At 53.4% G+C, this 27,396-nt stretch overlaps 1 protein-coding gene across 1 annotated transcript in view; it reads right to left on the bottom strand.

Moving 5' to 3' along the window:
* The window catches only part of LOC309567513 (protein Njmu-R1), a gene marked incomplete at its 5' end in the record, with an annotated part of 33,938 nt that extends 14,247 nt beyond the window's left edge, over positions 1-19,691 (bottom strand). Inside the window, 8 exons of the mRNA XM_082272897.1 lie at positions 2,818-2,954; positions 3,113-3,177; positions 3,316-3,435; positions 3,514-3,572; positions 11,850-11,986; positions 15,685-15,810; positions 18,177-18,260; positions 18,988-19,691. Coding sequence (XP_082129023.1) covers positions 2,818-2,954; positions 3,113-3,177; positions 3,316-3,435; positions 3,514-3,572; positions 11,850-11,986; positions 15,685-15,810; positions 18,177-18,260; positions 18,988-19,691 — 1,432 coding nt within the window. The remainder of the gene's footprint in view (positions 1-2,817; positions 2,955-3,112; positions 3,178-3,315; positions 3,436-3,513; positions 3,573-11,849; positions 11,987-15,684; positions 15,811-18,176; positions 18,261-18,987) is intronic.
* Between the last annotated feature and the right edge of the window lie 7,705 nt (positions 19,692-27,396).

The following is a 27,396-nucleotide window of genomic DNA, read 5'->3' as shown; positions in this document are numbered from 1 at the left end:
GATTTTAAGTATTACCTTGGGGAGATGCAGACTAGAATACTGCAATCACTGAGCAGCAAATTATATCACCTTGGATGTAATTTAGTTATCTTGCAAACCTGGCCTGTCAGTGGGCCCCCGAGGCCCGGAGTTGAGGACCACTGATCTAATACACCGGAAATGACCAAGGAAGTCCTGCCGATCCCTTCTTCAAGGTCACACGGGTAAAGGATTTTTTTTAGTCTCTGATGAATTTACCGGAACTAAGAAGATGAAGTACTCAGGACAGGGACAAGGTGGATAACAACCCCGGGTGACACTACACCGGGGGAAGGGAGGCAGGGGGCTAATTTCAGGGTCTGAATGAGGCTTCCCTTTAACTCGGAAATCTTTCCTCCACAGGAGTCCGGATAGGCGCTCACCAATGAGGTCAGCAGCCACCATTTTGGTTGATTTTAGGAAGGAAAGTTACACAGACCATGATTAAATCTCTCTTTGTACTTCCTGTAAAATCTCCTGTAAAAACTGAGGCATGCTGGGAGTAGGAGTGGTTATCCTGAGGTGCAAAACATGTGGAAGGAGGAGCTCTGCTCAGATGAGAGCAAAATTTTACTTTTTGGCCTAAAAGAAAAACGCTATGTGTGGGGGAAAACTAACACTGTACATCACCCTGATCACACCATCCCCACTGTGAAACATGGTGGTGGCAGCATCATGGTGTGGGGATGCTTTTCTCCAGCAGGGACAGGGAAGCTGGTCAGAGTTGATGGGAAGATGGATGGAGTCACATACAGGACAATCTTAGAAGAAAAGACTTGAGACTGAGGCGGAGGTTCACCTTCCATAGGACAACGACCCGAAACATCCAGCCAGAGCTACAATGGAATGGTTTCATGTGTTAGAATGGCCCAGTCACAGTCCAGACCTAAATCATATTGATCTGTGGCAAGACTTGAAAATTGCTGTTCACAGAGGCTCTCCATCCAATCTGACAGAGATGAGATATTCTGCAGAGAAGAATGGGCAGAAATGTCCTCTCTAGATGTGCAAAGCTGGTAGAGACATCCCCAAAAAGACTTGCAGCTGTAATTTCAGGGAAAGGCGGTTCTACAAAGGATTGACTCCGGGGGGTGAATACAAATGCAGCCACACTTTTCACAGATTTATTTGTATCATTTTCCTTCCACTTCACAATTACAGTGCCTTGCGAAAGTATTCGCCCCCCTTGAACTTTGCGACCTTTTGCCACATTTCAGGCTTCAAACATAAAGATATAAAACTGTAATTTTTTGTGAAGAATCAACAACAAGTGGGACACAATCATGAAGTGGAAGGAAATTTATTGGATATTTCAAACTTTAACAAATAAACTGAAAAATTGGGCGTGCAAAATTTCTCAGCCCCCTTAAGTTAATACTTTGTAGCGCCACCTTTTGCTGCGATTACAGCTGTAAGTCGCTTGGGGTATGTCTCTATCAGTTTTGCACATCCAGAGACTGAAATTTTTGCCCATTCCTCCTTGCAAAACAGCTCGAGCTCAGTGAGGTTGGATGGAGAGCGTTTGTGAACAGCAGTTTTCAGTTCTTTCCACAGATTCTCGATTGGATTCAGGTCTGGACTTTGACTTGGCCATTCTAACACCTGGATTTGTTTATTTGTGAACCATTCCATTGTAGATTTTGCTTTATGTTTTGGATCATTGTCTTGTTGGAAGACAAATCTCCGTCCCAGTCTCAGGTCTTTTGCAGACTCCATCAGGTTTTCTTCCAGAATGGTCCTGTATTTGGCTCCACCCATCTTCCAATCAATTTTAACCATCTTCCCTGTCCCTGCTGAAGAAAAGCAGGCCCAAACCATGATGCTGCCACCACCATGTTTCACAGTGGGGATGGTGTGTTCAGGGTGATGAGCTGTGTTGCTTTTACGCCAAACATAACGTTTTACATTGTTGCCAAAAAGTTAGATTTTGGTTTCATCTGAGCAGAGCCCCTTCTTCCACATGTTTGGTGTCTCCCAGGTGGCTTGTGGCAAACTTTAAACGACACTTTTTATGGATATCTTTAAGAAATGGCTTTCTTCTTGCCACTCTTCCATAAAGGGCAGATTTGTGCAGTATACGACTGATTGTTGTCCTATGGACAGAGTCTCCCACCTCAGCTGTAGATCTCTGCAGTTCATCCAGAGTGATCATGGGCCTCTTGGCTGCATCTCTGATCAGTCTTCTCCTTGTATGAGCTGAAAGTTTAGAGGGACGGCCAGGTCTTCGTAGATTTGCAGTGGTCTGATACTCCTTCCATTTCAATATTATCGCTTGCACAGTGCTCCTTGGGATGTTTAAAGCTTGGGAAATCTTTTTGTATCCAAATCCGGCTTTAAACTTCTCCACAACAGTATCTCGGACCTGCCTGGTGTGTTCCTTGTTCTTCATGATGCTCTCTGCGCTTTAAACGGACCTCTGAGACTATCACAGTGCAGGTGCATTTATACGGAGACTTGATTACACACAGGTGGATTCTATTTATCATCATTAGTCATTTAGGTCAACATTGGATCATTCAGAGATCCTCACTGAACTTCTGGAGAGAGTTTGCTGCACTGAAAGTAAAGGGGCTGAATAATTTTGCACGCCCAATTTTTCAGTTCTTTATTTGTTAAAAAAAGTTTGAAATATCCAATAAATTTCGTTCCACTTCATGATTGTGTCCCACTTGCTGTTGATTATTCACAAAAAATTACAGTTTTATATTTTTATGTTTGAAGCCTGAAATGTGGCAAAAGGTCGCAAAGTTCACGGGGGCCGAATACTTTCGCAAGGCACTGTAAGCAGCGAGCTCTCACCTGCATTCCGCAGCTCTGGCTGACCCTCTGTGAAGTCCACAGTGACGGTTGACTGCTGCCTCTCCGTCATGGCAATGCACAGGGATGCCATTGTGCCCTCCTGTACCAGACCCTGCAGACTGGCTGAGCTCAGGAACCTGCAAGACACAAATCAGAGGAAAATCCCAGCTTTACCCCCATTGTTCTCATGTGACTGATTTATATCCTAACACAGACATAGCTGCCCCCACCAGCATGAGGAGAGTAACCAGTGTGCCCCCCCGGGCAGAGCCGGTCCCCTGTCACACATCTGTACCTGCTCATGTCATTCTTCATCCTCTCATCGGAGTTTGTCACTTCCACTGTAGCGTAGCTGAGTGCCTGGGAGGAGACAGAGAGGTAAGTGAAGATGTGAGCACCCCCCCCCCCCCACAACTCAGAGGAGACAGAGAGGTAAGTGAAGATGTGAGCACCCCCCCCCCCACAACTCATAGAGGAGACAGAGAGGTACAAGCTCACCGCATGTAAGAGGTAGGCCAGCTTCTCCTGGAAGACGCTTACTATCCTCTGTATGGGCAATATGGAGTCCTCATACCAGCTGCTCAGGTGAGGACGGATGTCAGAGTCCAGGTCACCCATCTAGAGAAGAGCAAACAATGATCAGAGTCCTATGAATGGTCCAGCATCGATCGCAGCACAGACTCCGCCTCCTCCTACCTGAATCTTCATCTTCAGCTCCTCCACATGGCTGTCCAGTTCTAGTCTGAAGGTTTCATCTTAAGGAACACAAAGAGATCACCATCCCCCTCACTGACCACTTCCCATCCCCCTCACTGACCACTTCCCATCCCCCTCACTGACCACTTCCCATCCCCCTCGCTGACCACTTCCCAGCCTCCCTGGAGGTCCATCACCATCCCCCTCACTGACCACTTCCCAGCCTCCCTGGAGGTCCATCACCATCCCCCTCACTGACCACTTCCCAGCCTCCCTGGAGGTCCATCACCATCCCCCTCACTGACCACTTCCCAGCCTCCCTGGAGGTCCATCACCATCCCCCTCACTGACCACTTCCTAGCCTCCTCACTGACCACTTCCCAGCCTCCCTAAAGGCCCATCCCAATCCCCCTCACTGACCACTTCCTAGCCTCCCTGGAGGTCCATCACCATCCCCCTCACTGATCACTTCCCAGCCTCCTCACTGACCACTTCCCAGCCTCCCTAAAGGCCCATCCCAATCCCCCTCACTGACCACTTCCTAGCCTCCCTGGAGGTCCATCACCATCCCCCTCACTGACCACTTCCCAGCCTCCCTGGAGGTCCATCACCATCCCCCTCGCTGATCACCTCCCAGCCTCCCTAGAGGTCCATCACCATCCCCCTCACTGACCACTTCCCAGCCTCCCTGGAGGTCCATCACCATCCCCCTCACTGATCACTTCCCAGCCTCCTCACTGACCACTTCCCAGCCTCCCTAAAGGCCCATCCCAATCCCCCTCACTGACCACTTCCTAGCCTCCCTGGAGGTCCATCACCATCCCCCTCACTGACCACTTCCCAGCCTCCCTGGAGGTCCATCACCATCCCCCTCGCTGATCACTTCCCAGCCTCCTCACTGACCACTTCCCAGCCTCCCTAAAGGCCCATCCCAATCCTCCTCACTGACCACTTCCTAGCCTCCCTGGAGGTCCATCACCATCCCCCTCACTGACCACTTCCTAGCCTCCCTGGAGGTCCATCACCATCCCCCTCACTGACCGCTTCCCAGCCTCCCTGGAGGTCCATCACCATTCCCCTCACTGATCACTTCCCAGCCTCCCTAAAGGCCCATCCCAATCCCCCTCACTGACCACTTCCTAGCCTCCCTGGAGGTCCATCACCATCCCCCTCACTGACCGCTTCCCAGCCTCCCTGGAGGTCCATCACCATCCCCCTCACTGACCGCTTCCCAGCCTCCTCACTGACCACTTCCCAGCCTCCCTGGAGGTCCATCATCATCCCCCTCACTGACCGCTTCCCAGCCTCCCTGGAGGTCCATCACCATCCCCCTCACTGACCACTTCCCAGCCTCCCTGGAGGTCCATCACCATCCCCCTCGCTGATCACTTCCCAGCCTCCTCACTGACCACTTCCCAGCCTCCCTAAAGGCCCATCCCATTCCCCCTCACTGACCACTTCCCATCCCCCTCACTGACCACTTCCCAGCCTCCCTGGAGGTCCATCACCATCCCCCTCACTGACCACTTCCCAGCCTCCCTGGAGGTCCATCACCATCCCCCTCACTGACCACTTCCCAGCCTCCCTGGAGGTCCATCACCATCCCCCTCACTGACCACTTCCCAGCCTCCCTGGAGGTCCATCACCATCCCCCTCACTGATCACTTCCCAGCCTCCTCACTGACCACTTCCCAGCCTCCCTAAAGGCCCATCCCAATCCCCCTCACTGACCACTTCCTAGCCTCCCTGGAGGTCCATCACCATCCCCCTCACTGACCACTTCCCAGCCTCCCTGGAGGTCCATCACCATCCCCCTCGCTGATCACTTCCCAGCCTCCTCACTGACCACTTCCCAGCCTCCCTAAAGGCCCATCCCAATCCTCCTCACTGACCACTTCCTAGCCTCCCTGGAGGTCCATCACCATCCCCCTCACTGACCACTTCCTAGCCTCCCTGGAGGTCCATCACCATCCCCCTCACTGACCGCTTCCCAGCCTCCCTGGAGGTCCATCACCATTCCCCTCACTGATCACTTCCCAGCCTCCCTAAAGGCCCATCCCAATCCCCCTCACTGACCACTTCCTAGCCTCCCTGGAGGTCCATCACCATCCCCCTCACTGACCGCTTCCCAGCCTCCCTGGAGGTCCATCACCATCCCCCTCACTGACCGCTTCCCAGCCTCCTCACTGACCACTTCCCAGCCTCCCTGGAGGTCCATCATCATCCCCCTCACTGACCGCTTCCCAGCCTCCCTGGAGGTCCATCACCATCCCCCTCACTGACCACTTCCCAGCCTCCCTGGAGGTCCATCACCATCCCCCTCGCTGATCACTTCCCAGCCTCCTCACTGACCACTTCCCAGCCTCCCTAAAGGCCCATCCCATTCCCCCTCACTGACCACTTCCCATCCCCCTCACTGACCACTTCCCAGCCTCCCTGGAGGTCCATCACCATCCCCCTCACTGACCACTTCCCAGCCTCCCTGGAGGTCCATCACCATCCCCCTCACTGACCACTTCCCAGCCTCCCTGGAGGTCCATCACCAGCAATCCTTCCTGAGGACCGGTCTACATATTGGACACGGCTATTCCAGAGATCTCCACCTGCTTCCAGGTCCCAGGCTGAGTGGCCGCCCATTGTGAACAGAGGAGGAGGGGTGACCACTCGGCACAGACACCATATAGAGAATGCTTTGCATTTCCTGAATGCATGCAAAGTATTCTCTGATTGGACAAGGTGGGGAACATGACATCACTGCCCCGCCTTTTCACCTCATCCAGTCAGGGAACAACTTGTATTCAATGAGGAAATGCAAAGAATTCTCTATATGGAGTCTGTGCTGAGAGAAGTTTGTTTGAAATCTTTGCAAATTTATTAAAAACCAAAAAAAAAAAAAAAAAGGAAAAAAAATCCCATGTACATAAGTATTCACCCCCTTTGCCATATACATAAGTATTCACCCCCTTTGCCATATACATAAGTATTCACCCCCTTTGCCATGACACTCAGAATTGAGCTCAGGTGCCTCCTATTTCCACTGTTCATCCTTGAGATGTTTCTACAACTTGATTGGAGTCCACCTGTGGTAAATTGAGTTGATTGGACATGATTTGGAAAGGCACACACCTGTCTATAGAAGGTCCCACAGGTAACAGTGCATGTCAGAGCACAAACCAAGCCATGAAGTCCAAGGAATTGTCTGTAGACCTCGGAGACAGGATTGTATGGAGGCACAGATCGGGGGAAGGGTACAGAAACATTTCTGCAGCATTGAAGGTCCCAATGAGCACAGTGGCCTCCATCATCTGTAAATGGAAGGAGTTTGGAACCACCAGGACTCTTCCTAGAGCGGCCGCCCGGCCAAACTGAGCGATCGGGGGAGGGGGGCCTTAGTCAGGGAGGTGACCAAGAACCCGATGGTCACTCTGACAGAGCTCCAGCATTTCTCTGTGGAGAGAGGAGAACCTTCCAGAAGAACAACCATCTCTGCTGCACTCCACCAATCAGGCCTGTATGGGAGTGGCCAGACAGAAGCCACTCCTCAGTAAAAGTCACATGACAGCCCGCCTGGAGTTTACCAAAAGTCACCTGAAGGACTCTCAGACCGAGAAACAAAATTCTCTGCTCTGATGAAACAAAGATTGAACTCTTTGGCCTGAATGGCAAGCGTCATGTCTGGAGGAAACCAGGCACAGCTCATCACCTGACCAATACCATCCCTACTGTGAAGCATGGTGGTGGCAGCATCATGCTGTGGGGATGTTTTTTCAGCGGCAGGAACTGGGAGACTAGTCAGGATGGAGGGAAAGATGAATGCAGCAATGTACAGAGACATCCTTGATGAAAACCTCCTCCAGAGCTCTCTGGACCTCAGACTGGGGTGAAGGTTCATCTTCCAACAGGACAACCCTAAGCACACAGCCAAGATAACAAAGGAGTGGCTATGGGACAACTCTGTGAATGTCCTTGAGTGACCCAGCCAGAGCCCAGACTTGAACCCGATTGGACATCTCTGGAGAGATCTGAAAATGGCTGTGCACCGACCCTCCCCCATCCAACCTGATGGAGCTTGAGAGGTCCTGCAAAGAAGAATGGGAGAAACTGCCCAAAAATAGGAGTGCCAAGCTTGTAGCATCATACTCAGAAATACTGGAGGCTGGAATTGGGGCCAAAGGAGCTTCACCAAAGTATTGAGCAAAGGGTGTGAATACTTATGTACATGGCAAAGGGTGTGAATATTTATGTACATGGGATTTTTGTTCCCTTTTTTATTTTTAAGAAAAGAAGGGGTCAGAAAATGTCATTTACTGGACCCTTTCCCCGCTCTCGATCCTAAAACATCCAACTGTGTGCCCGCAGCATGCTGCTGGTGGGAGAGGAGAGAAGAGGGAAGCTGGCAGCGATGCCAGGAGAAAGGGGCACAGAGGGGGACCCAGACAGCAGATGGAAGGGGTGCATGTACTAGAACCAATCCCCCTACAGTGCAGCCGGAGGGAGGGGGAGGAGGAGGAGTGCTGCAGGGGGAGACAGAAGAGGATCTGCAGGACCTCTGCTCAGCTGGTGCCTGGGCCCCCCTATTGAACTGATGGGGCCCGGGCCCTGTACAGAAGGGTGGGTTGTGCTGCCTTATCAGCGGCCCTGAAGGGAAAACTTAATGGCCGCTGATTCCACTTCCAAGGTATCCCTTTATAAACTTCACCCTCACATACAGGAGAAGGAAGCTTCTATACTATAGAGCAAAATCTTCCAATAAGTTATTTTTATCTTGAAATCATTTAACCAGCTCTGGACCGGAAGATCCCCCCCCCCCCCCCAATGACCAGGCCATATTTTGCGATTCGGCACTGCTTTACTTTAACGAATAATTGCGCGGTCGTGCGACGCTGTAACCAAATAAAATTGATGTCCTTTTTTTCCCACAAACAGAGATTTCTTTTGGTGATATTTGATCACCTCTGCGATTTTTATTTTTTGCGCTATAAACAAAAAAAAAAAAAAAAAAGAGCGACCAAAAAAAAAAAAATTTTTCACATTCTGCTTTAAAACATTCTCAAAAAGAAAAAAAAAAAAGTCTAAAATTTTTTAACATTTTAGGCCAATTTGTTTTCTGCTACATTTTTTTTTTTTTTAACCAAAAAAATCACAATAAGCGTATTCTGATTGGTTTGCGCAAAAGTTATCGCGTCTACAAACTACGGAAAAGATGTCATTTTTATTTTTTTACTTTTTTGCGGGACTGCGACATTGCGGCGGACAGATCGGACCCCTAACTGACATTTTTAACCCTTTTGGGGGGGAGCAGTGACATTACTGCAGTAATCAGTGCTATATATATGCACTGTTACTGTACTAATGACACTGGCAGGGAAGGGGTTGACACTGTGGGTGATCAAAGGGTTAAATGTGAGCCTAAGGGGAGTGATTCTAACTGGGGGGGGGCGTGGCTTGTGAAATGATCACAGAGACATGTGATCCTATATAGAAGAATCACAGGCACTCTGATCATTCCAGAGAGGACGGTCAGCTGTGTTTACAACATCCAATCGTTCTTCTCTCTCAGCGGGGAGCGATCGCGGGTGGCAATTGGAGCCACCTGCCTGCCCCGTGCATTGGCTTCCCCTAGCTGCCTGCGCGCGACAGACGTAGACCTACGATGGTTTGCGCAGGAGAGCCACCTTGCCGCAGTAAATAGGTGGCGGGTGGTCAGGAAGCGGTTAATCCTCACATTTGCAGCAGTCTCCACCGACGCCAGTATAAACTGCAGCTCAATCGCCTCCGGCCGGGGCCTCAGGCACGATGTGGTGACATCCTAGCCCCTCCCTTCGAGTTTCGTCTGGATACGTCCTCATGAGGACGTCACATGACGAAACGCGTAGGTATTTTTTCATATGAAATATACGGACCTTGATTTTTTATTTTTGCACATTTATTACTTTTATATTGCAGGAAGCACTTTATGGCATATCATTTGTATATAGTATTAGAGCTTTATTTATTATATCTTGATAATTTTCACACATTGTGACACAGGTGACTCGTCGCTTGATATTTGGGTGGGGTGTGAGCACACCATTAGACCTGTATATGGGGCAAATGTTTTTATTACTTTTATGGTTTAAAGATACATCACAATTGTTTGCTTTTGGGGTTATTAAGTCTTTAAATTTAAAAAGAAAGTTGGAGTTGCTCTTTAAGGGATAAGTTCACTTATGAACCATGTAACATGTTCCAGCATCTGCAGCCACAGCCACAACCCCCCCCCCCCTCCCTGATCCCCCCTCCCTGTGACAGCGGGCAGGGGATCTTCTCCCTGCACCCGCTGTCACAATATCAAAACAGTGCGGCTGCTCCGCCCACACAGCTGTTTCCTCCATTCAGAGATCCCTGTGAATGAATGGACTACAAGTACCCACAACCATTGCAGCGGACGGCTTGTAGTTCTCAATGTAAAGTGCGAGGGGCGCTGGTGAGCAGTCTGCAATTCTGTTATTCTTCCTGCGCTCAGATAACGGCCTGCCTGTATGAGGTACGAGCAGGTGGCTATCCTGACAGTCTGCAGGAGCCAGACTTTGCACCCGCCATCTGCTGATCACAGGTGCAATGCTCTGCAGGCTCCATAGATGCACATTTTTCACATCTATAAAGTACTGCACAGGTGCAGTGTCTGCCAATGACAGGCCTACAGTATTTGACTAAAGTAAGTACACCCCTCACATTCTATCTTTTCATGTGACAACACTGAAGAAATGACACTTTGCTACAATGTAAAGTAGTGAGTGTACAGCTTGTATAACAGTGTAAATTTACTGTCCCCTCAAAATAACTCAACACACAGCCATTAATGTCTAAACCGCTGGCCACAAAAGTCAGTACACCCCTAAGTAAAAATGTCCAAATTGGGCCCAATTTGCCATTTTCCCTCCCCGGTGTCATGTGACTCGTTAGTGTTACAAGGTCTCAGGTGTGAATGGGGAACAGGTGTGTTACATTTGGTGTTATCGCTCTCACTCTCTCATACTGGTCACTGGAAGTTTAACATGGCACCTCATGGCAAAGAACTCTCTGAGGATCTGAAAAAAGAATTGTTGCTCTACATAAAGATAGCCTAGGCTATAAGAAGATTGCCAAGACCCTGAAACTGAACTGCAGCACGGTGGCCAAGACCATACAGCGGTATAACAGGACAGGTTCCACTCAGAACAGGCCTCGCCATGGTCGGCCAAAGAAGTTGAGTGCACGTGCTCAGCGTCATATCCAGAGGTTGTCTTTGGGAAATAGACGTATGAGTGCTGCCAGCATTGCTGCAGAGGTTGAAGGGGTGGGGGAGGGGTCAGCCTGTCAGTGCTCAGACCATACGCAGCACACTGCATCAAATTGGTCTGCATGACTGTCATCCCAGAAGGGAGCCTCTTCTAAAGATGATGGACAAGAAAGCCGGCAAACAGTTTGCTGAAGACAAGCAGACTAGGGACATGGATTACTGGAACCATCTCCTGTGCTCTGATGAGACCAAGATAAACTTATTTGGTGTCAGATGGTGTCAGGCGTGTGTGGGGGCAACCAGGTGAGGAGTACAAAGACAAGTGTGTCTTCCTACAGTCAGGCATGGTGGTGGGAGTGTCATGGTCTGGGGCTGCATGAGTGCTGCCGGCACTGGGGAGCTACAGATCATTGAGGGAACCATGAATGCCAACATGTACTGTGACATACTGAAGCAGAGCATGATCCCCTCCCTTCAGAGACTGGGGGGGCAGGGCAATATTCCAACATAACGACCCCAAACACCTCCAAGGTGACCACTGCCTTGCTAAAGAAGCTGAGGGTAAAGGTGATGGACTGGCCAAGCATGTCTCCAGACCTAAACCCTATTGAGCATCTGTGGGGATCCTCAAACAGAAGGTGGAGGAGGGGAAGGTCTCTAACATCCACCAGCTCTGTGATGTCATCATGGAGGAGGGGAAGAGGACTCCAGTGACAACCTGTGAAGCTCTGGTGAACTCCATGCCCAAGAGGGTTAAGGCAGTGCTGGAAAATAATGGTGGCCACACAAAATATTGCCACTTTGGGCCCAATTTGGAGATTGTCACTTAGGGGTGTACTGACTTTTGTTGCCAGCGGTTTAGACATTAATGGCTGTGTGTTGAGTTATTTTGAGGGGACAGTAAATTTACACTGTTATACAAGCTGTACACTCACTACTTTACATTGTAGCAAAGTGTCATTTCTTCAGTGTTGTCACATGGGAGGGGTGTACGTACTTTTGTCAAATACTGTATGTCTGGAAGTGATGTCCTCTAAATTCCCCAGAAGAACAGAAGTTTACATCAGCCAATCACTGGAAGGATATAGATCCAGGCCTTTCTCGGACCCTCCCAGGAAGCAGACGATGTGCTCGGAGGACGGCGGTCCCAGCTCAGGATTCCCCATCTGCTGGATCAGGCAGTAGTAACATCCCAGAGAACATTCCGGAGAGCTGAGAACAAACATCACACATCTCATACAAAACACAAGAAGGTTCAAATCCACCATCAGACACGTTCTGGGCCTATCACCGGTCTAGAGCAGACACATGCCGGTATTCCGGTTCTGGGTCTATCACCGGTCTAGAGCAGACACATGCCGGTATTCTGGTTCTGGGTCTATCACCGATCTAGAGCAGACACATGCCGGTATTCCGGTTCTGGGCCTATCACCGGTCTAGAGCAGACACATGCCGGTATTCTGGTTCTGGGCCTATCACCGTTCTAGAGCAGACACATGCCGGTATTCCGGTTCTGGGTCTATCACCGGTGTAGAGCAGACACATGCCGGTATTCCGGTTCTGGGTCTATCACCGGTGTAGAGCAGACACATGCCGGTATTCCGGTTCTGGGTCTATCACCGGTCTAGAGCAGACACATGCCGGTATTCAGGTTCTGGGTCTATCACCGGTCTAGAGCAGACACATGCCGGTATTCCGGTTCTGGGTCTATCACCGGTCTAGAGCAGACACATGCCGGTATTCCAGAAAGAGTTTATGTGATTCTGCGCTTAGGATAAGGAGTATATATGGAAAAAATGACACCGCACCTGGCTGCTGCCCACTTCAAAAAATGCAACCCTAAAAAGGGGAGCATTTAGTTAAATAAGGGAAAATGGAAGAAGTGATTGGCGCTGCCCAGTGGGGTATTTGGGAAATCAATCTATGGTTGCTTCACTCCTGAGTTGAGTTTAATATAAAAGTTTGTGCAATTTAATTTATATTAAAACCTGTGTGTAACCTTATAAAATCATGAAACAAATGACTAAACTGTGTAAAATCAGAGGTGGTCCATGTGCAAAATCTAGACATAAAATAAGAAACCTTAAAAATTAAATAAAAAATATACATCCAATGCGTGCAATTAGTGAATATAAAGTGCAAAAAGTGCAATGGTGAATATCAGGAGTGGAGTAATAAATAATTTAAATATCTTATTATAAATTAGCAACCATGGAATCACAATCAATAAATATAATAAATATAAGTGCAAACGATATATAAATATGTAGCTGCCAGTAGATAAGTGCAATGGTGCAAAGGTGAAAGATTCTTATATATAGCTGTGCAAAAACGGCAGCACAAAAAGGAAAAGTGTCCGTATAAATTATCAAACAAATAAATCCAAAAATAGATCCAAAAAAGTCCTAAATATGTATAGTCCGTATATGGTGGATAAGGTGCTCTTTTCTCTATGCCCAGAGTGTGGTGAGGTATTCAGGTTCTGGGTCTATCACCGGTGTAGAGCAGACACATGCCGGTATTCAGGTTCTGGGTCTATCACCGGTGTAGAGCAGACACATGCCTGTATTCAGGTTCTGGGTATCACCGGTCTAGAGCAGACACATGCCGGTATTCCGGTTCTGGGTCTATCACCGGTCTAGAGCAGACACATGCCGGTATTCTGGTTCTGGGTCTATCACCGGTCTAGAGCGGACACATGCCGGTATTCAGGTTCTGGGTCTATCACCGGTCTAGAGCGGACACATGCCGGTATTCAGGTTCTGGGTCTATCACCGGTCTAGAGCGGACACATGCCGGTATTCAGGTTCTGGGTCTATCACTGGTCTAGAGCAGACACATGCCGGTATTCCGGTTCTGGTTCTATCACCGGTCTAGAGCAGACACATGCCTGTATTCAGGTTCTGGGTATCACCGGTGTAGAGCAGACACATGCCGGTGTTCCGGTTCTGGGTCTATCACCGGTCTAGAGCAGACACATGCCGGTATTCCGGTTCTGGGTCTATCACCGGTCTAGAGCAGACACATGCCGGTATTCCGGTTCTGGGTCTATCACCATATATAGCCGTGGCCAAAGGCTTTGAGAATGACAAAAATATGAATGGTCACAAAGTCTGCAGCCTCGGTGTTTGTAGATTTTGTGTCAAATGTTACTATGGGATTTGGAAGTATAATTACATCATTCCGGGACCACCTCCATCCCTACCGTACTGGGACCACCTCCCTCCCGTACCGGGACCGCCTTCATCCCTCCCGTACCGGGACCGTCTCCCTCCCATACCGGGACCACCTCCCTCCCATACCGGGACCGCCTTCATCCCTCCCGTACCGGGACCGTCTCCCTCCCATACCGGGACCACCTCCATCCCTCCCATACTGGGACCGCCTCCCTCCCGTACCGGGACCGCCTTCATCCCTCCAGTACCGGGACCGCCTCCATCCCTCCAGTACCGGGACCGCCTCCATCCCTCCCGCACAGGGACCGCCTCCACCCCTCCCGCACCGGGACCGCCTCCACCCCTCCCGCACCGGGACCGCCTCCACCCCTCCCGCACCGGGACCGCCTCCACCCCTCCCGCACCGGGACCGCCTCCACCCCTCCAGCAACCTGACCGCCTCCATCCCTCACGTACCGGGACCGCCTCCATCCCTCCCATACTGGGACCGCCTCCCTCCTATACCGGGACCACCTCCCTCCCATACTGGGACCGCCTACCACCCTCCTGTACCAGGACCGCCTCCATCCCTCCCGTACCGGGACCGCCTCCATCCCTCCCGTACCAGGTCCACCGCCATCCCTCTTATACCAGGACCGCCTCCCTCCCCTCTATCCATCCCATACCGGGACCGCCTCCATCCCTTCCATACCGGGACCGCCTCCCACACCAGGACCGCCTCCCATATCGGGAACGGCACCCTCCCTCCCATACTTGTACCGCCTCCCTCCCATAACGCTTACCGTGACTGCCTCCATTCCTTCTATACTGGGACCGCCTCCCTCCCTCCCTCATATACCGGGACTGCCTCAATTCCTCCTATACTGGGACCGCCTCAATTCCTCCAATATCAGGACCGCCTTCATCACCTCTGGGCCACATCCTGACTGATGGCCGCCCCCCATTCTTCTATAATCAATGCTTGGAATTTGTCAGGATTTGTAGGTTCTGTTCACTCGCCTCTTGAGGATTGAGCACAAATTCTCAAAGGGATGAAGGTTTGGGGAATTTCCTGGCCACAGACCCAAATTTCCAGGTTTTGTTCCCCAAGCCACTTAGGACTTTTCCTTATGGCACGGTCCTCCACCTGGAAATTGTTCCTCGCCAAACTCTTGTTGGATGGTTGGGAGAAGTTGGTCTCGGAGAATGTTTATGCACCATTCTTTATTCATGGTAAATTGGCCCCCTCTGCACTGGTGGTGCCTCGACCCCCCCCCCCTTGCACTGGTATTATCCAAATCCCCCCCCCCCCTCTGCACTGGTATTATCCAAATCCCCCCCCCTCTGCACTGGTATTATCTGATTCCCCCCCCCCTCTGCACTGGTGGTGCCCTTTACCCCCCCCCCCCATTCCCTCCTGACTGGTGGTGCTTCCATCCTCTCTCCTCCAAACTGGTGGTGTCCACAGCTTAATCAACTGTAGAATACGCTCCTGGCGCTTGCTGGACTTTCTCTGAAGCTTTCTTCACAAATGCGGAGGAAATGTTTTTTATGGGATGAAGTTCATTTTCATGGCAAAGAGCGAATCCATTCGTCTGATCGCTCTTCATAACATTCTGGAGTATATGGAGATTCTATCATAAACCCTGAGACAGCAGACTTTGTGATAATTCATATTTGTGTCCTCCTCAGATCTTCTGTCCACGGCTGAACTTCTTCTACATTGGTGACTATGGAGAGGATTGAATGTCTCACCTGAGATCCACAGAAGCCACGTTTCCCATCCCTTCAAACATGGCTCCCCGGGAGAGACGCTTCGCCATGAAGATCCGGAGCTCCGGCTCCGCTTCAGCCGGAAGGTTTGTGTCCACCAAAGAGAGGCTATGAGGAAATCACACAGAGTAACCTGATATCCTGTACACACACACACACACACACAGTAATCCGATATCCTGTACACACACACACACACACAGTAATCCGATATCCTATACACACAGAGTAATCCGATATCCTGTACACACACACACACACAGAGTAATCCGATATCCTGCACACACACAGAGCACAATCCGATATCCTGTACACACACACACACACACACAGTAATCCGATATCCTGTACACACACACACAGAGTAATCCGATATCCTGTACACACACACACACACACACAGTAATCCGATATCCTGTACACACACACACAGAGTAATCCGATATCCTGTACACACACACACAGTAATCCGATATCCTGTACACACACACACAGTAATCCGATATCCTGTATACACACACACACACACACACACACAGAGTAATCCGATATCCTGTACACACACAGTAATCCGATATCCTGTACACACACACACACACACAGTAATCCGATATCCTGTACACACACACACACACACAGTAATCCGATATCCTGTACACACACACACACTGTAATCCGATATCCTGTACACACACACACACACAGTAATCCAATATCCCGTACACACACACACACACACAGAGTAATCCGATATCCTGTACACACACAGAGTAATCCGATATCCTGTACACACACACACACAGTAATCCGATATCCTGCACACACACACACACACACAGTAATCCGATATCCTGTACACACACACACACACACACACACACACACACACACAGAGAGTAATCCGATATCCTGTACACACACACAGAGTAATCCGATATCTTATACACACACACACACACACACAGAGTAATCCGATATCCTGTACACACACACACACAGAGTAATCCGATATCCTGTACACACACACACACAGTAATCCGATATCCTGTACACACACACACACACAGTAATCCGATATCCTGTACACACACACACACACACACACACACACACACACACACACACACACACAGAGTAATCCAATATCCCGTACACACACACACACAGAGTAATCCGATATCCTGTACACACACACACAGTAATCCGATATCCTGTACACACACACACAGTAATCCGATATCCTGTACACACACACACACACACACACACACACACAGAGTAATCCGATATCCTGTACACACACACACACACACACAGTAATCCGATATCCTGTACACACACACACACACACACACAGAGTAATCCGATATCCTATACACACAGAGTAATCCGATATCCTGTACACACACACAGAGTAATCCGATATCTTATACACACACACACACACACACAGAGTAATCCGATATCCTGTACACACACACACAGAGTAATCCGATATCCTGCACACACACAGAGCACAATCCGATATCCTTTACACACACACACAGTAATCCGATATCCTGTACACACACACACACACAGTAATCTGATATCCTGTACACACACACACACAGTAATCCGATATCCTGTACACACACACACAGTAATCCGATATCCTGTGCACACACACACACACACACACAGTAATCCGATATCCTGTACACACACACACACACACACACACAGTAATCCGATATCCTATACACACAGAGTAATCCGATATCCTGCACACACACAGAGCACAATCCGATATCCTGTACACACACACACACACACACAGTAATCCGATATCCTGTACACACACACAGAGTAATCCGATATCTTATACACACACACACAAACAGAGTAATCCGATATCCTGCACACACACAGAGCACAATCCGATATCCTGTACACACACAGTATTCCGATATCCTGTACACACACAGTATTCCGATATCCTGTACACACACACACACAGTAATCCGATATCCTGTACACACACACACACACAGAGTAATCCGATATCCTGTACACACACACACAGAGTAATCCGATATCCTGTACACACACAGAGTAATCCGATATCCTGTACACACACACACACACAGTAATCCGATATCCTGTACACACACACACACACACACACACACAGTAATCCGATATCCTGTACACACACACACACAGAGTAATCCGATATCCTGTACACACACACACAGTAATCCGATATCCTGTACACACACACACACACACACACACAGAGTAATCCGATATCCTGTACACACACACACAGAGTAATCCGATATCCTATACACACACAGTAATCCGATATCCTGTACACACACACACACACACATACAGAGTAATCCGATATCCTGTACACACACACACAGAGTAATCCGATATCTTGTACAGAATACATTCCAGCTTCTCATTGGCTGGAATACGAGTCTCACCTGAAGTCCTCCCCCGGGGGGGTGTCGGCTCCGCTGCTCCCGGGACTGCCCCCCTCATCTGTATTTGTAGAATCTGGGGGGACCCTGCAGAGACAGAACACACCAGGGGGGCGGAGTCACACCACACATCCGTCCTATCAAGAATAGGCAGTTGTACTATGGAGGTATATAGAGGGGAGGGCAGTATGGAGGTATATAGGGGGATAACAGTGTGGGGGTATATAGGGGGGAGGGCAGTGTGGAGGTATATAGGGGGGAGGGGAGGGCAGTGTTGGGGAATATAGAGGGGAGGGCAATGTGGAGGTATATAGGGGGAGGGCAGTGTGGGGGTATATATATAGGGGAGGGCACTGTAGGGGTATATAGGGGAGGCAGTGTGGGGGTATATATATAGGGGAGGGCACTGTAGGGGTATATAGGGGGAGGGCAGTGTGGTGGTATAGTCTGACCCTACCAGCTGGTACAGGTAGGTATATATAGGGGGAGGACAGTGTGAGGGTATATATACGGGGGACAGTGTGGGGGTACAGTCTGACCCTCCTAGCTGGTACAGATACAAGCAGTAGCATGGGGGGGGTGGTATTATTGGAGGGTGGGGATGTCACCTTCCAGGCTGGTAGAGGTATAGGTAGTAGTATGGGGGGGGGGGGGGTGGGGCGGTAATATCGGGGTCTGACCCTCCAGGCTGGTAGAGGTAGTAGAAGTATGGAGGGGGGGGCGGTACTATAGAGGGGTGGGGGGGCAGTAATATCAGGGTTTCACCCTCAGGACTCCCGGAATCCTCGACATTTTCCATCCGACTGCGGGAAACCTCGGCGTTTCCACCCGACTCCAGGAAACCTCGGCGTTTCCATCCGACTCCAGGAAACCTCGGCGTTTCCATCCGACTCCAGGAAACCTCGGCGTTTCCATCCGACTCCAGGAAACCTCGGCGTTTCCATCCGACTCCAGGAAACCTCGGCGTTTCCATCCGACTCCAGGAAACCTCGGCGTTTCCATCCGACTCCAGGAAACCTCGGCGTTTCCATCCGACTCCAGGAAACCTCGGCGTTTCCATCCGACTCCAGGAAACCTCGGCGTTTCTATCCGACTCCGGGAAACCTCCACATTTCCATCCGACTCCGGGAAACCTCCACATTTCCATCCGACTCCCGGAAACCTCCACATTTCCATCCGACTCCCGGAAACCTCCACATTTCCATCCGACTCCGGGAAACCTCCACATTTCCATCCGACTCCCGGAAACCTCCACATTTCCATCCGACTCCGGGAAACCTCCACATTTCCATCCGACTCCGGGAAACCTCCACATTTCCATCCGACTCCCGGAAACCTCGACATTTCCGTCCGACTCCCGGAAACCTCGACATTTCCGTCCGACTCCCGGAAACCTCGACATTTCCGTCCGACTCCCGGAAACCTCGACATTTCCGTCCGACTCCCGGAAACCTCCACGTTTCCATCCGACTCCCGGAAACCTCCACATTTCCATCCGACTCCCGGAAACCTCCACATTTCCATCCGACTCCCGGAAACCTCAACATTTCCATCCGACTCCCGGAAACCTCAACATTTCCATCCGACTCCGGGAAACCTCAACATTTCCATCCGACTCCCGGAAACCTCGACATTTCCGTCCGACTCCCGGAAACCTCGACATTTCCGTCCGACTCCCGGAAACCTCGACATTTCCGTCCGACTCCGGGAAACCTCCACGTTTCTATCCGAGTCCCGGAAACCTCGACATTTCCATCCGACTCCCGGAAACCTCCACGTTTCCATCCGACTCCCGGAAACCTCAACATTTCCATCCGACTCCGGGAAACCTCAACATTTCCGTCCGACTCCGGGAAACCTCAACATTTCCATCCGACTCCCGGAAACCTCGACATTTCCGTCCGACTCCCGGAAACCTCGACATTTCCGTCCGACTCCCGGAAACCTCGACATTTCCGTCCGACTCCCGGAAACCTCGACATTTCCATCCGACTCCCGGAAACCTCGACATTTCCATCCGACTCCCGGAAACCTCCACATTTCCATCCGACTCCGGGAAACCTCCACATTTCCATCCGACTCCCGGAAACCTCCACATTTCCATCCGACTCCCGGAAACCTCCACATTTCCATCCGACTCCCGGAAACCTCCACATTTCCATCCGACTCCGGGAAACCTCCACATTTCCATCCGACTCCCGGAAACCTCCACATTTCCATCCGACTCCCGGAAACCTCCACATTTCTATCAGACTCCCGGAAACCTCAACATTTCCATCCGACTCCGGGAAACCTCAACATTTCCATCCGACTCCCGGAAACCTCGACATTTCCGTCCGACTCCCGGAAACCTCGACATTTCCGTCCGACTCCCGGAAACCTCGACATTTCCGTCCGACTCCCGGAAACCTCGACATTTCCGTCCGACTCCCGGAAACCTCGACATTTCCATCCGACTCCAGGAAACCTCGACATTTCCATCCGACTCCCGGAAACCTCGACATTTCCGTCCGACTCCGGGAAACCTCCACGTTTCTATCCGAGTCCCGGAAACCTCGACATTTCCATCCGACTCCCGGAAACCTCCACGTTTCCATCCGACTCCGAAGTCCAAATTTCCCCAACAATCTCTTTATAATCAGCCAGGATTTGTCCCTCCCCCATTTATTCTGTGCCCAGATTTACTGCATTCTGATAGCCCATCCCCCAACCCAATATCAGGGTCTCACCCTCCAGGCAGGTACAGGCAGTAGTATGGGGGGGGTATTATAGAGGGGGGCAGTAATATCGGGGTCTCACCCTCCAGGCAGGTACAGGCAGTAGTATGGGGGGGGTATTATAGAGGGGGGCAGTAATATCGGGGTCTCACCCTCCAGGCAGGTACAGGCAGTAGTATGGGGGGGGGTATTAATATCGGGGTCTCACCCTCCAGGCTGGTACAGGCAGTAGTATGGGGTGGTACTATAGAGGGGGGGGGATGGTAATATCAGGGTCTCACCCTCCAGTTTAGTACAGGTAGAGGCAGTGGAAGTATGGGGGGGTGGTAATATAGAGGGGTGGGGCGGTAATATCAGGGTCTCTCCCTCCAGGCTGGTACAGATACAGGCAGTAGTAGTATGGAGGGGGTGGTACTATAGAGGGGTGGGGGAGGTAATATCGGGGTCTCGCCCTCCAGGCTGGTACCGGCAGTAGTATGGAGGGGGGCGGTAATATAGAGGGGTGGGGGCGGTAATATCGGGGTCTCACTCTCCAGGGTGGTACAGATACAGGTAGTAGTATGGAGGGGGGGTGGTAGTATAGAAGGGTGGGGGGGCGGTAATATAGAGGGGAGGGGGCGGTAATATCAGGGTCTCACCCTCCAGGCTGGTACAGGTAGAGGCAGTAGTATGGAGGGGGCGGTAATATTGGGGTCTCACTCTCCAGGCTGGTACAGGTAGAGGCAGTAGTATGGAGGGGGGTGGTATGATAGAGGGGGCGGTAATATTGGGGTCTCACTCTCCAGGCTGGTACAGATACAGGCAGTAGTATGGAGGGTTGGTATTATAGAGAGGGGGTGGTAATATAGAGGGGTGGGGGCGGTAATATCAGGGTCAAACCCTCCAGGCTGGTACCGGCAGTAGTATGGAGGGGGGCGGTAATATAGAGGGGTGGGGGCGGTAATATCAGGGTCTCACCCTCCAGGCTGGTACAGATACAGGCAGTAGTATGGGGGGGTTGGTATAATATAGAGAGGGGGTGGTAATATAGAGGGGTGGGGGCGGTAATATCAGGGTCAAACCCTCCAGGCTGGTACAGATACAGGCAGTAGTATGGGGGGTTGGTATTATAGATAGGGGGTGGTAATATAGAGGGGCGGTAATATCGGGGTCTCACCCTCCAGGCTGGTACAGATACAGGCAGTAGTAATTGGCAGTTGGTTTCTCGCTCCTCCTCTCTTCCCCCTCCCCCTCCTCACTTCTCATCTCATCTCCATCCACCGATTCCGCCAGAGAGCTCTGTGCTGCCAACATCCTCCGCTCTGCACTGAGGGGTGACGTCACCGCTCCGCCCACTATTCCTTCCCCGGGAAACAGAGAGCGTCAGGAAGGTTCCGCGGGAAGAAAGGTTCCCAGCACACATCATCCTCCCCTCCCCCCTCATATCTATAATATACTCAGTGTACTGGGGGAGGGGACACACACTGTGAGATATATATATATATACCTTCTATCACTGAGAGACACCTCATGAGGGGGAAGGGGGGACAGAGGGACACATGAGGGGGAAGGGGGAAGGGGGAAGGGGGGGGGCAGAGGGACACATGAGGGGGAAGGGGGGGGGGGACACATGAGGGGGGAGGAGGGGGGACAGAGGGACACATGAGGGGGGGACAGAGGGACAGAGGGACACATGAGGGAGGAACAGAGGGACACATGAGGGGGAAGGAGGGGGGGGACACATGAGGGAGAAGGAGGGGGGACAGAGGGACACACGAGGGGAGGGGGGGACAGAGGGACACATGAGGGGGGGGACAGAGGGACACATGAGGGGGGGGACAGAGGGACACATGAGGGGGGAAGGAGGGGGGACAGAGGGACACACGAGGGGGGACACACGAGGGGGAAGGAGGGGGGACAGAGGGACACATGAGGGGGGGACAGAGGGACACATGAGGGGGGGGGGACAGAGGGACACATGAGGGGGGAAGGAGGGGGGACAGAGGGACACACGAGGGGGGACACACGAGGGGGAAGGAGGGGGGACACACGAGGGGGAAGGAGGGGGAAGGAGGGGGGACAGAGGGACACATGAGGGGGGGACAGAGGGACACATGAGGGGGGGGGGACAGAGGGACACATGAGGGGGGAAGGAGGGGGGACAGAGGGACACACGAGGGGGGACACACGAGGGGGAAGGAGGGGGGACACACGAGGTGGAAGGAGGGGGGACACACGAGGGGGAAGGAGGGGGGACAGAGGGACACATGAGGGGGGGGACAGAGGGACACATGAGGGGGGGGACAGAGGGACACATGAGGGGGGAGGAGGGGGGACAGAGGGACACATGAGGGGGGGGACAGAGGGACACAGGAGGGGGAAGGAGAGGGACACATGGAGGAAGGGGGGACAGTAGGGAGTGATGAGGAGGAAGGGGGGACAGTTGGAAGTGATGAGAAGGAAGGGAGGAGTGAGGAGGGGAAGGGGTCAGTGAGGAGGAAGTGGGGAGTGAGGAGGAGGAAGGGGGCAGTAGGGAATGATGAGGAGGGAGGGGGGACAGTAGGGAGTGAGGAGGAGGAAGGGGGGAGTGAGGAGGGGAAGGGGTCAGTGAGGAGGAAGTGGGGAGTGAGGAGGAGGAAGGGGTCAGTGAGGAGGATGAGGAGGAAGGGGGTCAGTGAGGAGGGGGAAGGGGGTCAGTGAGGAGGAGGAAGGGGGAGTGAGGAGGGGGAAGGGGTCAGTGAAGAGGAGGAAGGGGGCACTGGGGAGTGAGGAGAAGGAAGGGGGGAGTGTGGAGGAGGAAGGGGTCAGTGAGGAGGAGGAAGGGGGCACTGGGGAGTGAGGAGGAGGAAAGGGTCAGTGAGGAGGAGGAAGGGGGCACTGGGGAGTGAGGAGGAGGAAGGGGGCAGTGAGGAGGGGGGAGTGAGGAGAAGAAAGGGGGCACTGGGGAGTGAGGAGGAGGAAGGGGTCAGTGAGGAGGGGGGAAGGGGTCAGTGAGGAGGGAGGAAGGGGGCAGTAGGGAGTGAGGAGGGGAAGGGGACATTGGGGAGTGAGGAAGGGGACAGTGGAGAGTGAGGAGGGGGAAGGGGACAGTGGAGAGTGAGGAGGGGGAAGGGGACAGTGGAGAGTGAGGAGGGGGAAGGGGACAGTGGAGAGTGAGGAGGGGGAAGGGGACAGTGGAGAGTGAGGAGGGGGAAGGGGACAGTGGAGAGTGAGGAGGAGGAAGGGGGCAGTAGGGAGTGAGGAGGAGGAAGGGGGCAGTAGGGAGTGAGGAGGAGGAAGGGGGCAGTAGGGAATGATGAGGAGGAAGGGGGCAGTGGGGAGTGATGAGGAGGAAGGGGGCAGTGGGGAGTGATGAGGAGGAAGGGGGGAGTGATGAGGAGGAAAGGGGCAGTGGGGAGTGATGAGGAGGAAGGGGGCAGTGGGGAGTGATGAGGAGGAAGGGGGCAGTTCGGAGTGATGAGGAGGAAGGGGGCAGTTCGGAGTGATGAGGAGGAAGGGGGGGACAGTAGGGAGTGAGGAGGAAGTGGGGAGTGAGGAGGGGAAGGGGTCAGTGAGGAGGAAGTGGGGAGTGAGGAGGAGGAAGGGGTCAGTGAGGAGGATGAGGAGGAAGGGGGTCAGTGAGGAGGGGGAAGGGGGTCAGTGAGGAGGAGGAAGGGGGCACTGGGGAGTGAGGAGGGGAAGGGGTCAGTGAGGAGGGGAAGGGGTCAGTGAGGAGGGGGGAAGGGGTCAGTGAGGAGGAGGAGGAAGGGGTCAGTGAGGAGGAGGAGGAAGGGGTCAGTGAGGAGGAGGAAGGGGTCAGTGAGGAGGGGGCACTGGGGAGTGAGGAGGAGGAAGGAGTCAGTGAGGAGGAGGAAGGAGTCAGTGAGGAGGGGGGAAGGGGTCAGTGAGGAGGAGGAAGGGGGGAAGGGGTCAGTGAGGAGGAGGAAGGGGTCAGTGAGGAGGAGGGAGGGGTCAGTGAGGAGGAGGGAGGGGTCAGTGAGGAGGGGGAAGGGGTCAGTGAGGAGGGGGAAGGGGTCAGTGAGGAGGAGGAAGGGGTCAGTGAGGAGGAGGAAGGGGTCAGTGAGGAGGAGGAAGGGGTCAGTGAGGAGGAGGAAGGGGTCAGTGAGGAGGAGGAAGGGGTCAGTGAGGAGGAAGGAGTCAGTGAGGAGGAGGAAGGAGTCAGTGAGGAGGGGGAGGGGGGTCAGTGAGGAGGGGGAGGGGGGTCAGTGAGGAGGAAGGGGGTCAGTGAGGAGGAGGAAGGGGGCAGTGAGGAGGGGGAGGGGGGTCAGTGAGGAGGAGGAAGGGGGTCAGTGAGGAGGAGGAAGGGGGTCAGTGAGGAGGAGGAAGGGGTCAGTGAGGAGGAGGGAGGGGTCAGTGAGGAGGAGGGAGGGGTCAGTGAGGAGGGGGGAAGGGGTCAGTGAGGAGGGGGGAAGGGGTCAGTGAGGAGGGGGGAAGGGGTCAGTGAGGAGGGGGGAAGGGGGCAGTGAGGAGGAGGAAGGGGTCAGTGAGGAGGAGGCACTGGGGAGTGAGGAGGAGGAAGGAGTCAGTGAGGAGGAGGAAGGAGTCAGTGAGGAGGGGGGAAGGGGTCAGTGAGGAGGGGGGAAGGGGGGAAGGGGTCAGTGAGGAGGAGGAAGGGGTCAGTGAGGAGGAGGAAGGGGTCAGTGAGGAGGAGGAAGGGGTCAGTGAGGAGGAGGGAGGGGTCAGTGAGGAGGAGGGAGGGGGCAGTGAGGAGGAGGGAGGGGGCAGTGAGGAGGAGGAAGGGGTCAGTGAGGAGGAGGCACTGGGGAGTGAGGAGGAGGGAGGGGTCAGTGAGGAGGAGGGAGGGGTCAGTGAGGAGGAGGGAGGGGTCAGTGAGGAGGAGGGAGGGGTCAGTGAGGAGGAGGGAGGGGTCAGTGAGGAGGAGGAGGAAGGGGTCAGTGAGGAGGAGGAAGGGGTCAGTGAGGAGGAGGAAGGGGTCAGTGAGGAGGAGGGAGGGGTCAGTGAGGAGGAGGAAGGAGTCAGTGAGGAGGAGGAAGGAGTCAGTGAGGAGGGGGGGAAGGGGTCAGTGAGGAGGAGGAAGGGGTCAGTGAGGAGGGGGAGGGGGGTCAGTGAGGAGGAGGGAGGGGCAGTGAGGAGGGGGAAGGGGTCAGTGAGGAGGGGGGGAAGGGGTCAGTGAGGAGGGGGGAAGGGGTCAGTGAGGAGGGGGGAAGGGGTCAGTGAGGAGGAGGGAAGGGGTCAGTGAGGAGGAGGGAAGGGGGCAGTGAGGAGGGGGAAGGGGTCAGTGAGGAGGGGGAGGGGGTCAGTGAGGAGGGGGAGGGGGGTCAGTGAGGAGGAGGAAGGGGGTCAGTGAGGAGGAGGAAGGGGTCAGTGAGGAGGGGGAAGGGGGTCAGTGAGGAGGGGGAAGGGGGTCAGTGAGGAGGATGAAGGGGGTCAGTGAGGAGGAGGGAGGGGCAGTGAGGAGGAGGGAGGGGCAGTGAGGAGGGGGGAAGGGGTCAGTGAGGAGGAGGGAGGGTCAGTGAGGAGGAGGAAGGGGTCAGTGAGGAGGAGGAAGGGGTCAGTGAGGAGGAGGAAGGGGTCAGTGAGGAGGAGGGAGGGGCAGTGAGGAGGGGGGAAGGGGTCAGTGAGGAGGGGGGAAGGGGTCAGTGAGGAGGGGGGAAGGGGTCAGTGAGGAGGAGGGAGGGTCAGTGAGGAGGGGGGAAGGGGCAGTGAGGAGGGGGGGAAGGGGTCAGTGTGGAGGGGGGAAGGGGTCAGTGAGGAGGAGGAAGGGGTCAGTGAGGAGGAGGAAGGGGTCAGTGAGGAGGGGGGAGGGGCAGTGAGGAGGAGGGAGGGGTCAGTGAGGAGGAAGGAGTCAGTGAGGAGGAGGAAGGAGTCAGTGAGGAGGGGGAGGGGGGTCAGTGAGGAGGAGGAGGGGGGTCAGTGAGGAGGAGGAGGGGGGTCAGTGAGGAGGAGGAGGGGGGTCAGTGAGGAGGAGGGAGGGGCAGTGAGGAGGGGGAAGGGGGTCAGTGAGGAGGGGAAGGGGTCAGTGAGGAGGGGGAGGGGTCAGTGAGGAGGGGGAAGGGGGCAGTGAGGAGGGGGAAGGGGGCAGTGAGGAGGGGGAGGGGGGTCAGTGAGGAGGAGGAAGGGGGTCAGTGAGGAGGAGGAAGGGGGTCAGTGAGGAGGAGGAAGGGGGTCAGTGAGGAGGAAGGGGTCAGTGAGGAGGGAGGGGCAGTGAGGAGGGGGGAAGGGGGCAGTGAGGAGGGGGGAAGGGGTCAGTGAGGAGGGGGGATGGGGTCAGTGAGGAGGGGGGAAGGGGTCAGTGAGGAGGGGGGATGGGGTCAGTGAGGAGGGGGGAAGGGGTCAGTGAGGAGGGGGGATGGGGTCAGTGAGGAGGGGGGATGGGGTCAGTGAGGATGGGGGAAGGGGTCAGTGAGGATGGGGGAAGGGGTCAGTGAGGATGGGGGAAGGGGTCAGTGAGGAGGGGGAAGGGGGCAGTGAGGAGGGGGGAAGGGGCCAGTGAGGAGGGGGGAAGGGGTCAGTGAGGAGGGAGGGGCAGTGAGGAGGGGGGAAGGGGGCAGTGAGGAGGGGGGAAG

The sequence above is a fragment of the Pelophylax lessonae genome (assembly GCF_965119305.1).
Source record: "Pelophylax lessonae genome assembly, chromosome: 11".
Taxonomy (NCBI): domain Eukaryota; kingdom Metazoa; phylum Chordata; class Amphibia; order Anura; family Ranidae; genus Pelophylax; species Pelophylax lessonae.
The sequence above is the reverse complement of the archived record's forward strand: the minus strand, read 5'-3'. Positions and strand labels throughout refer to the sequence as shown.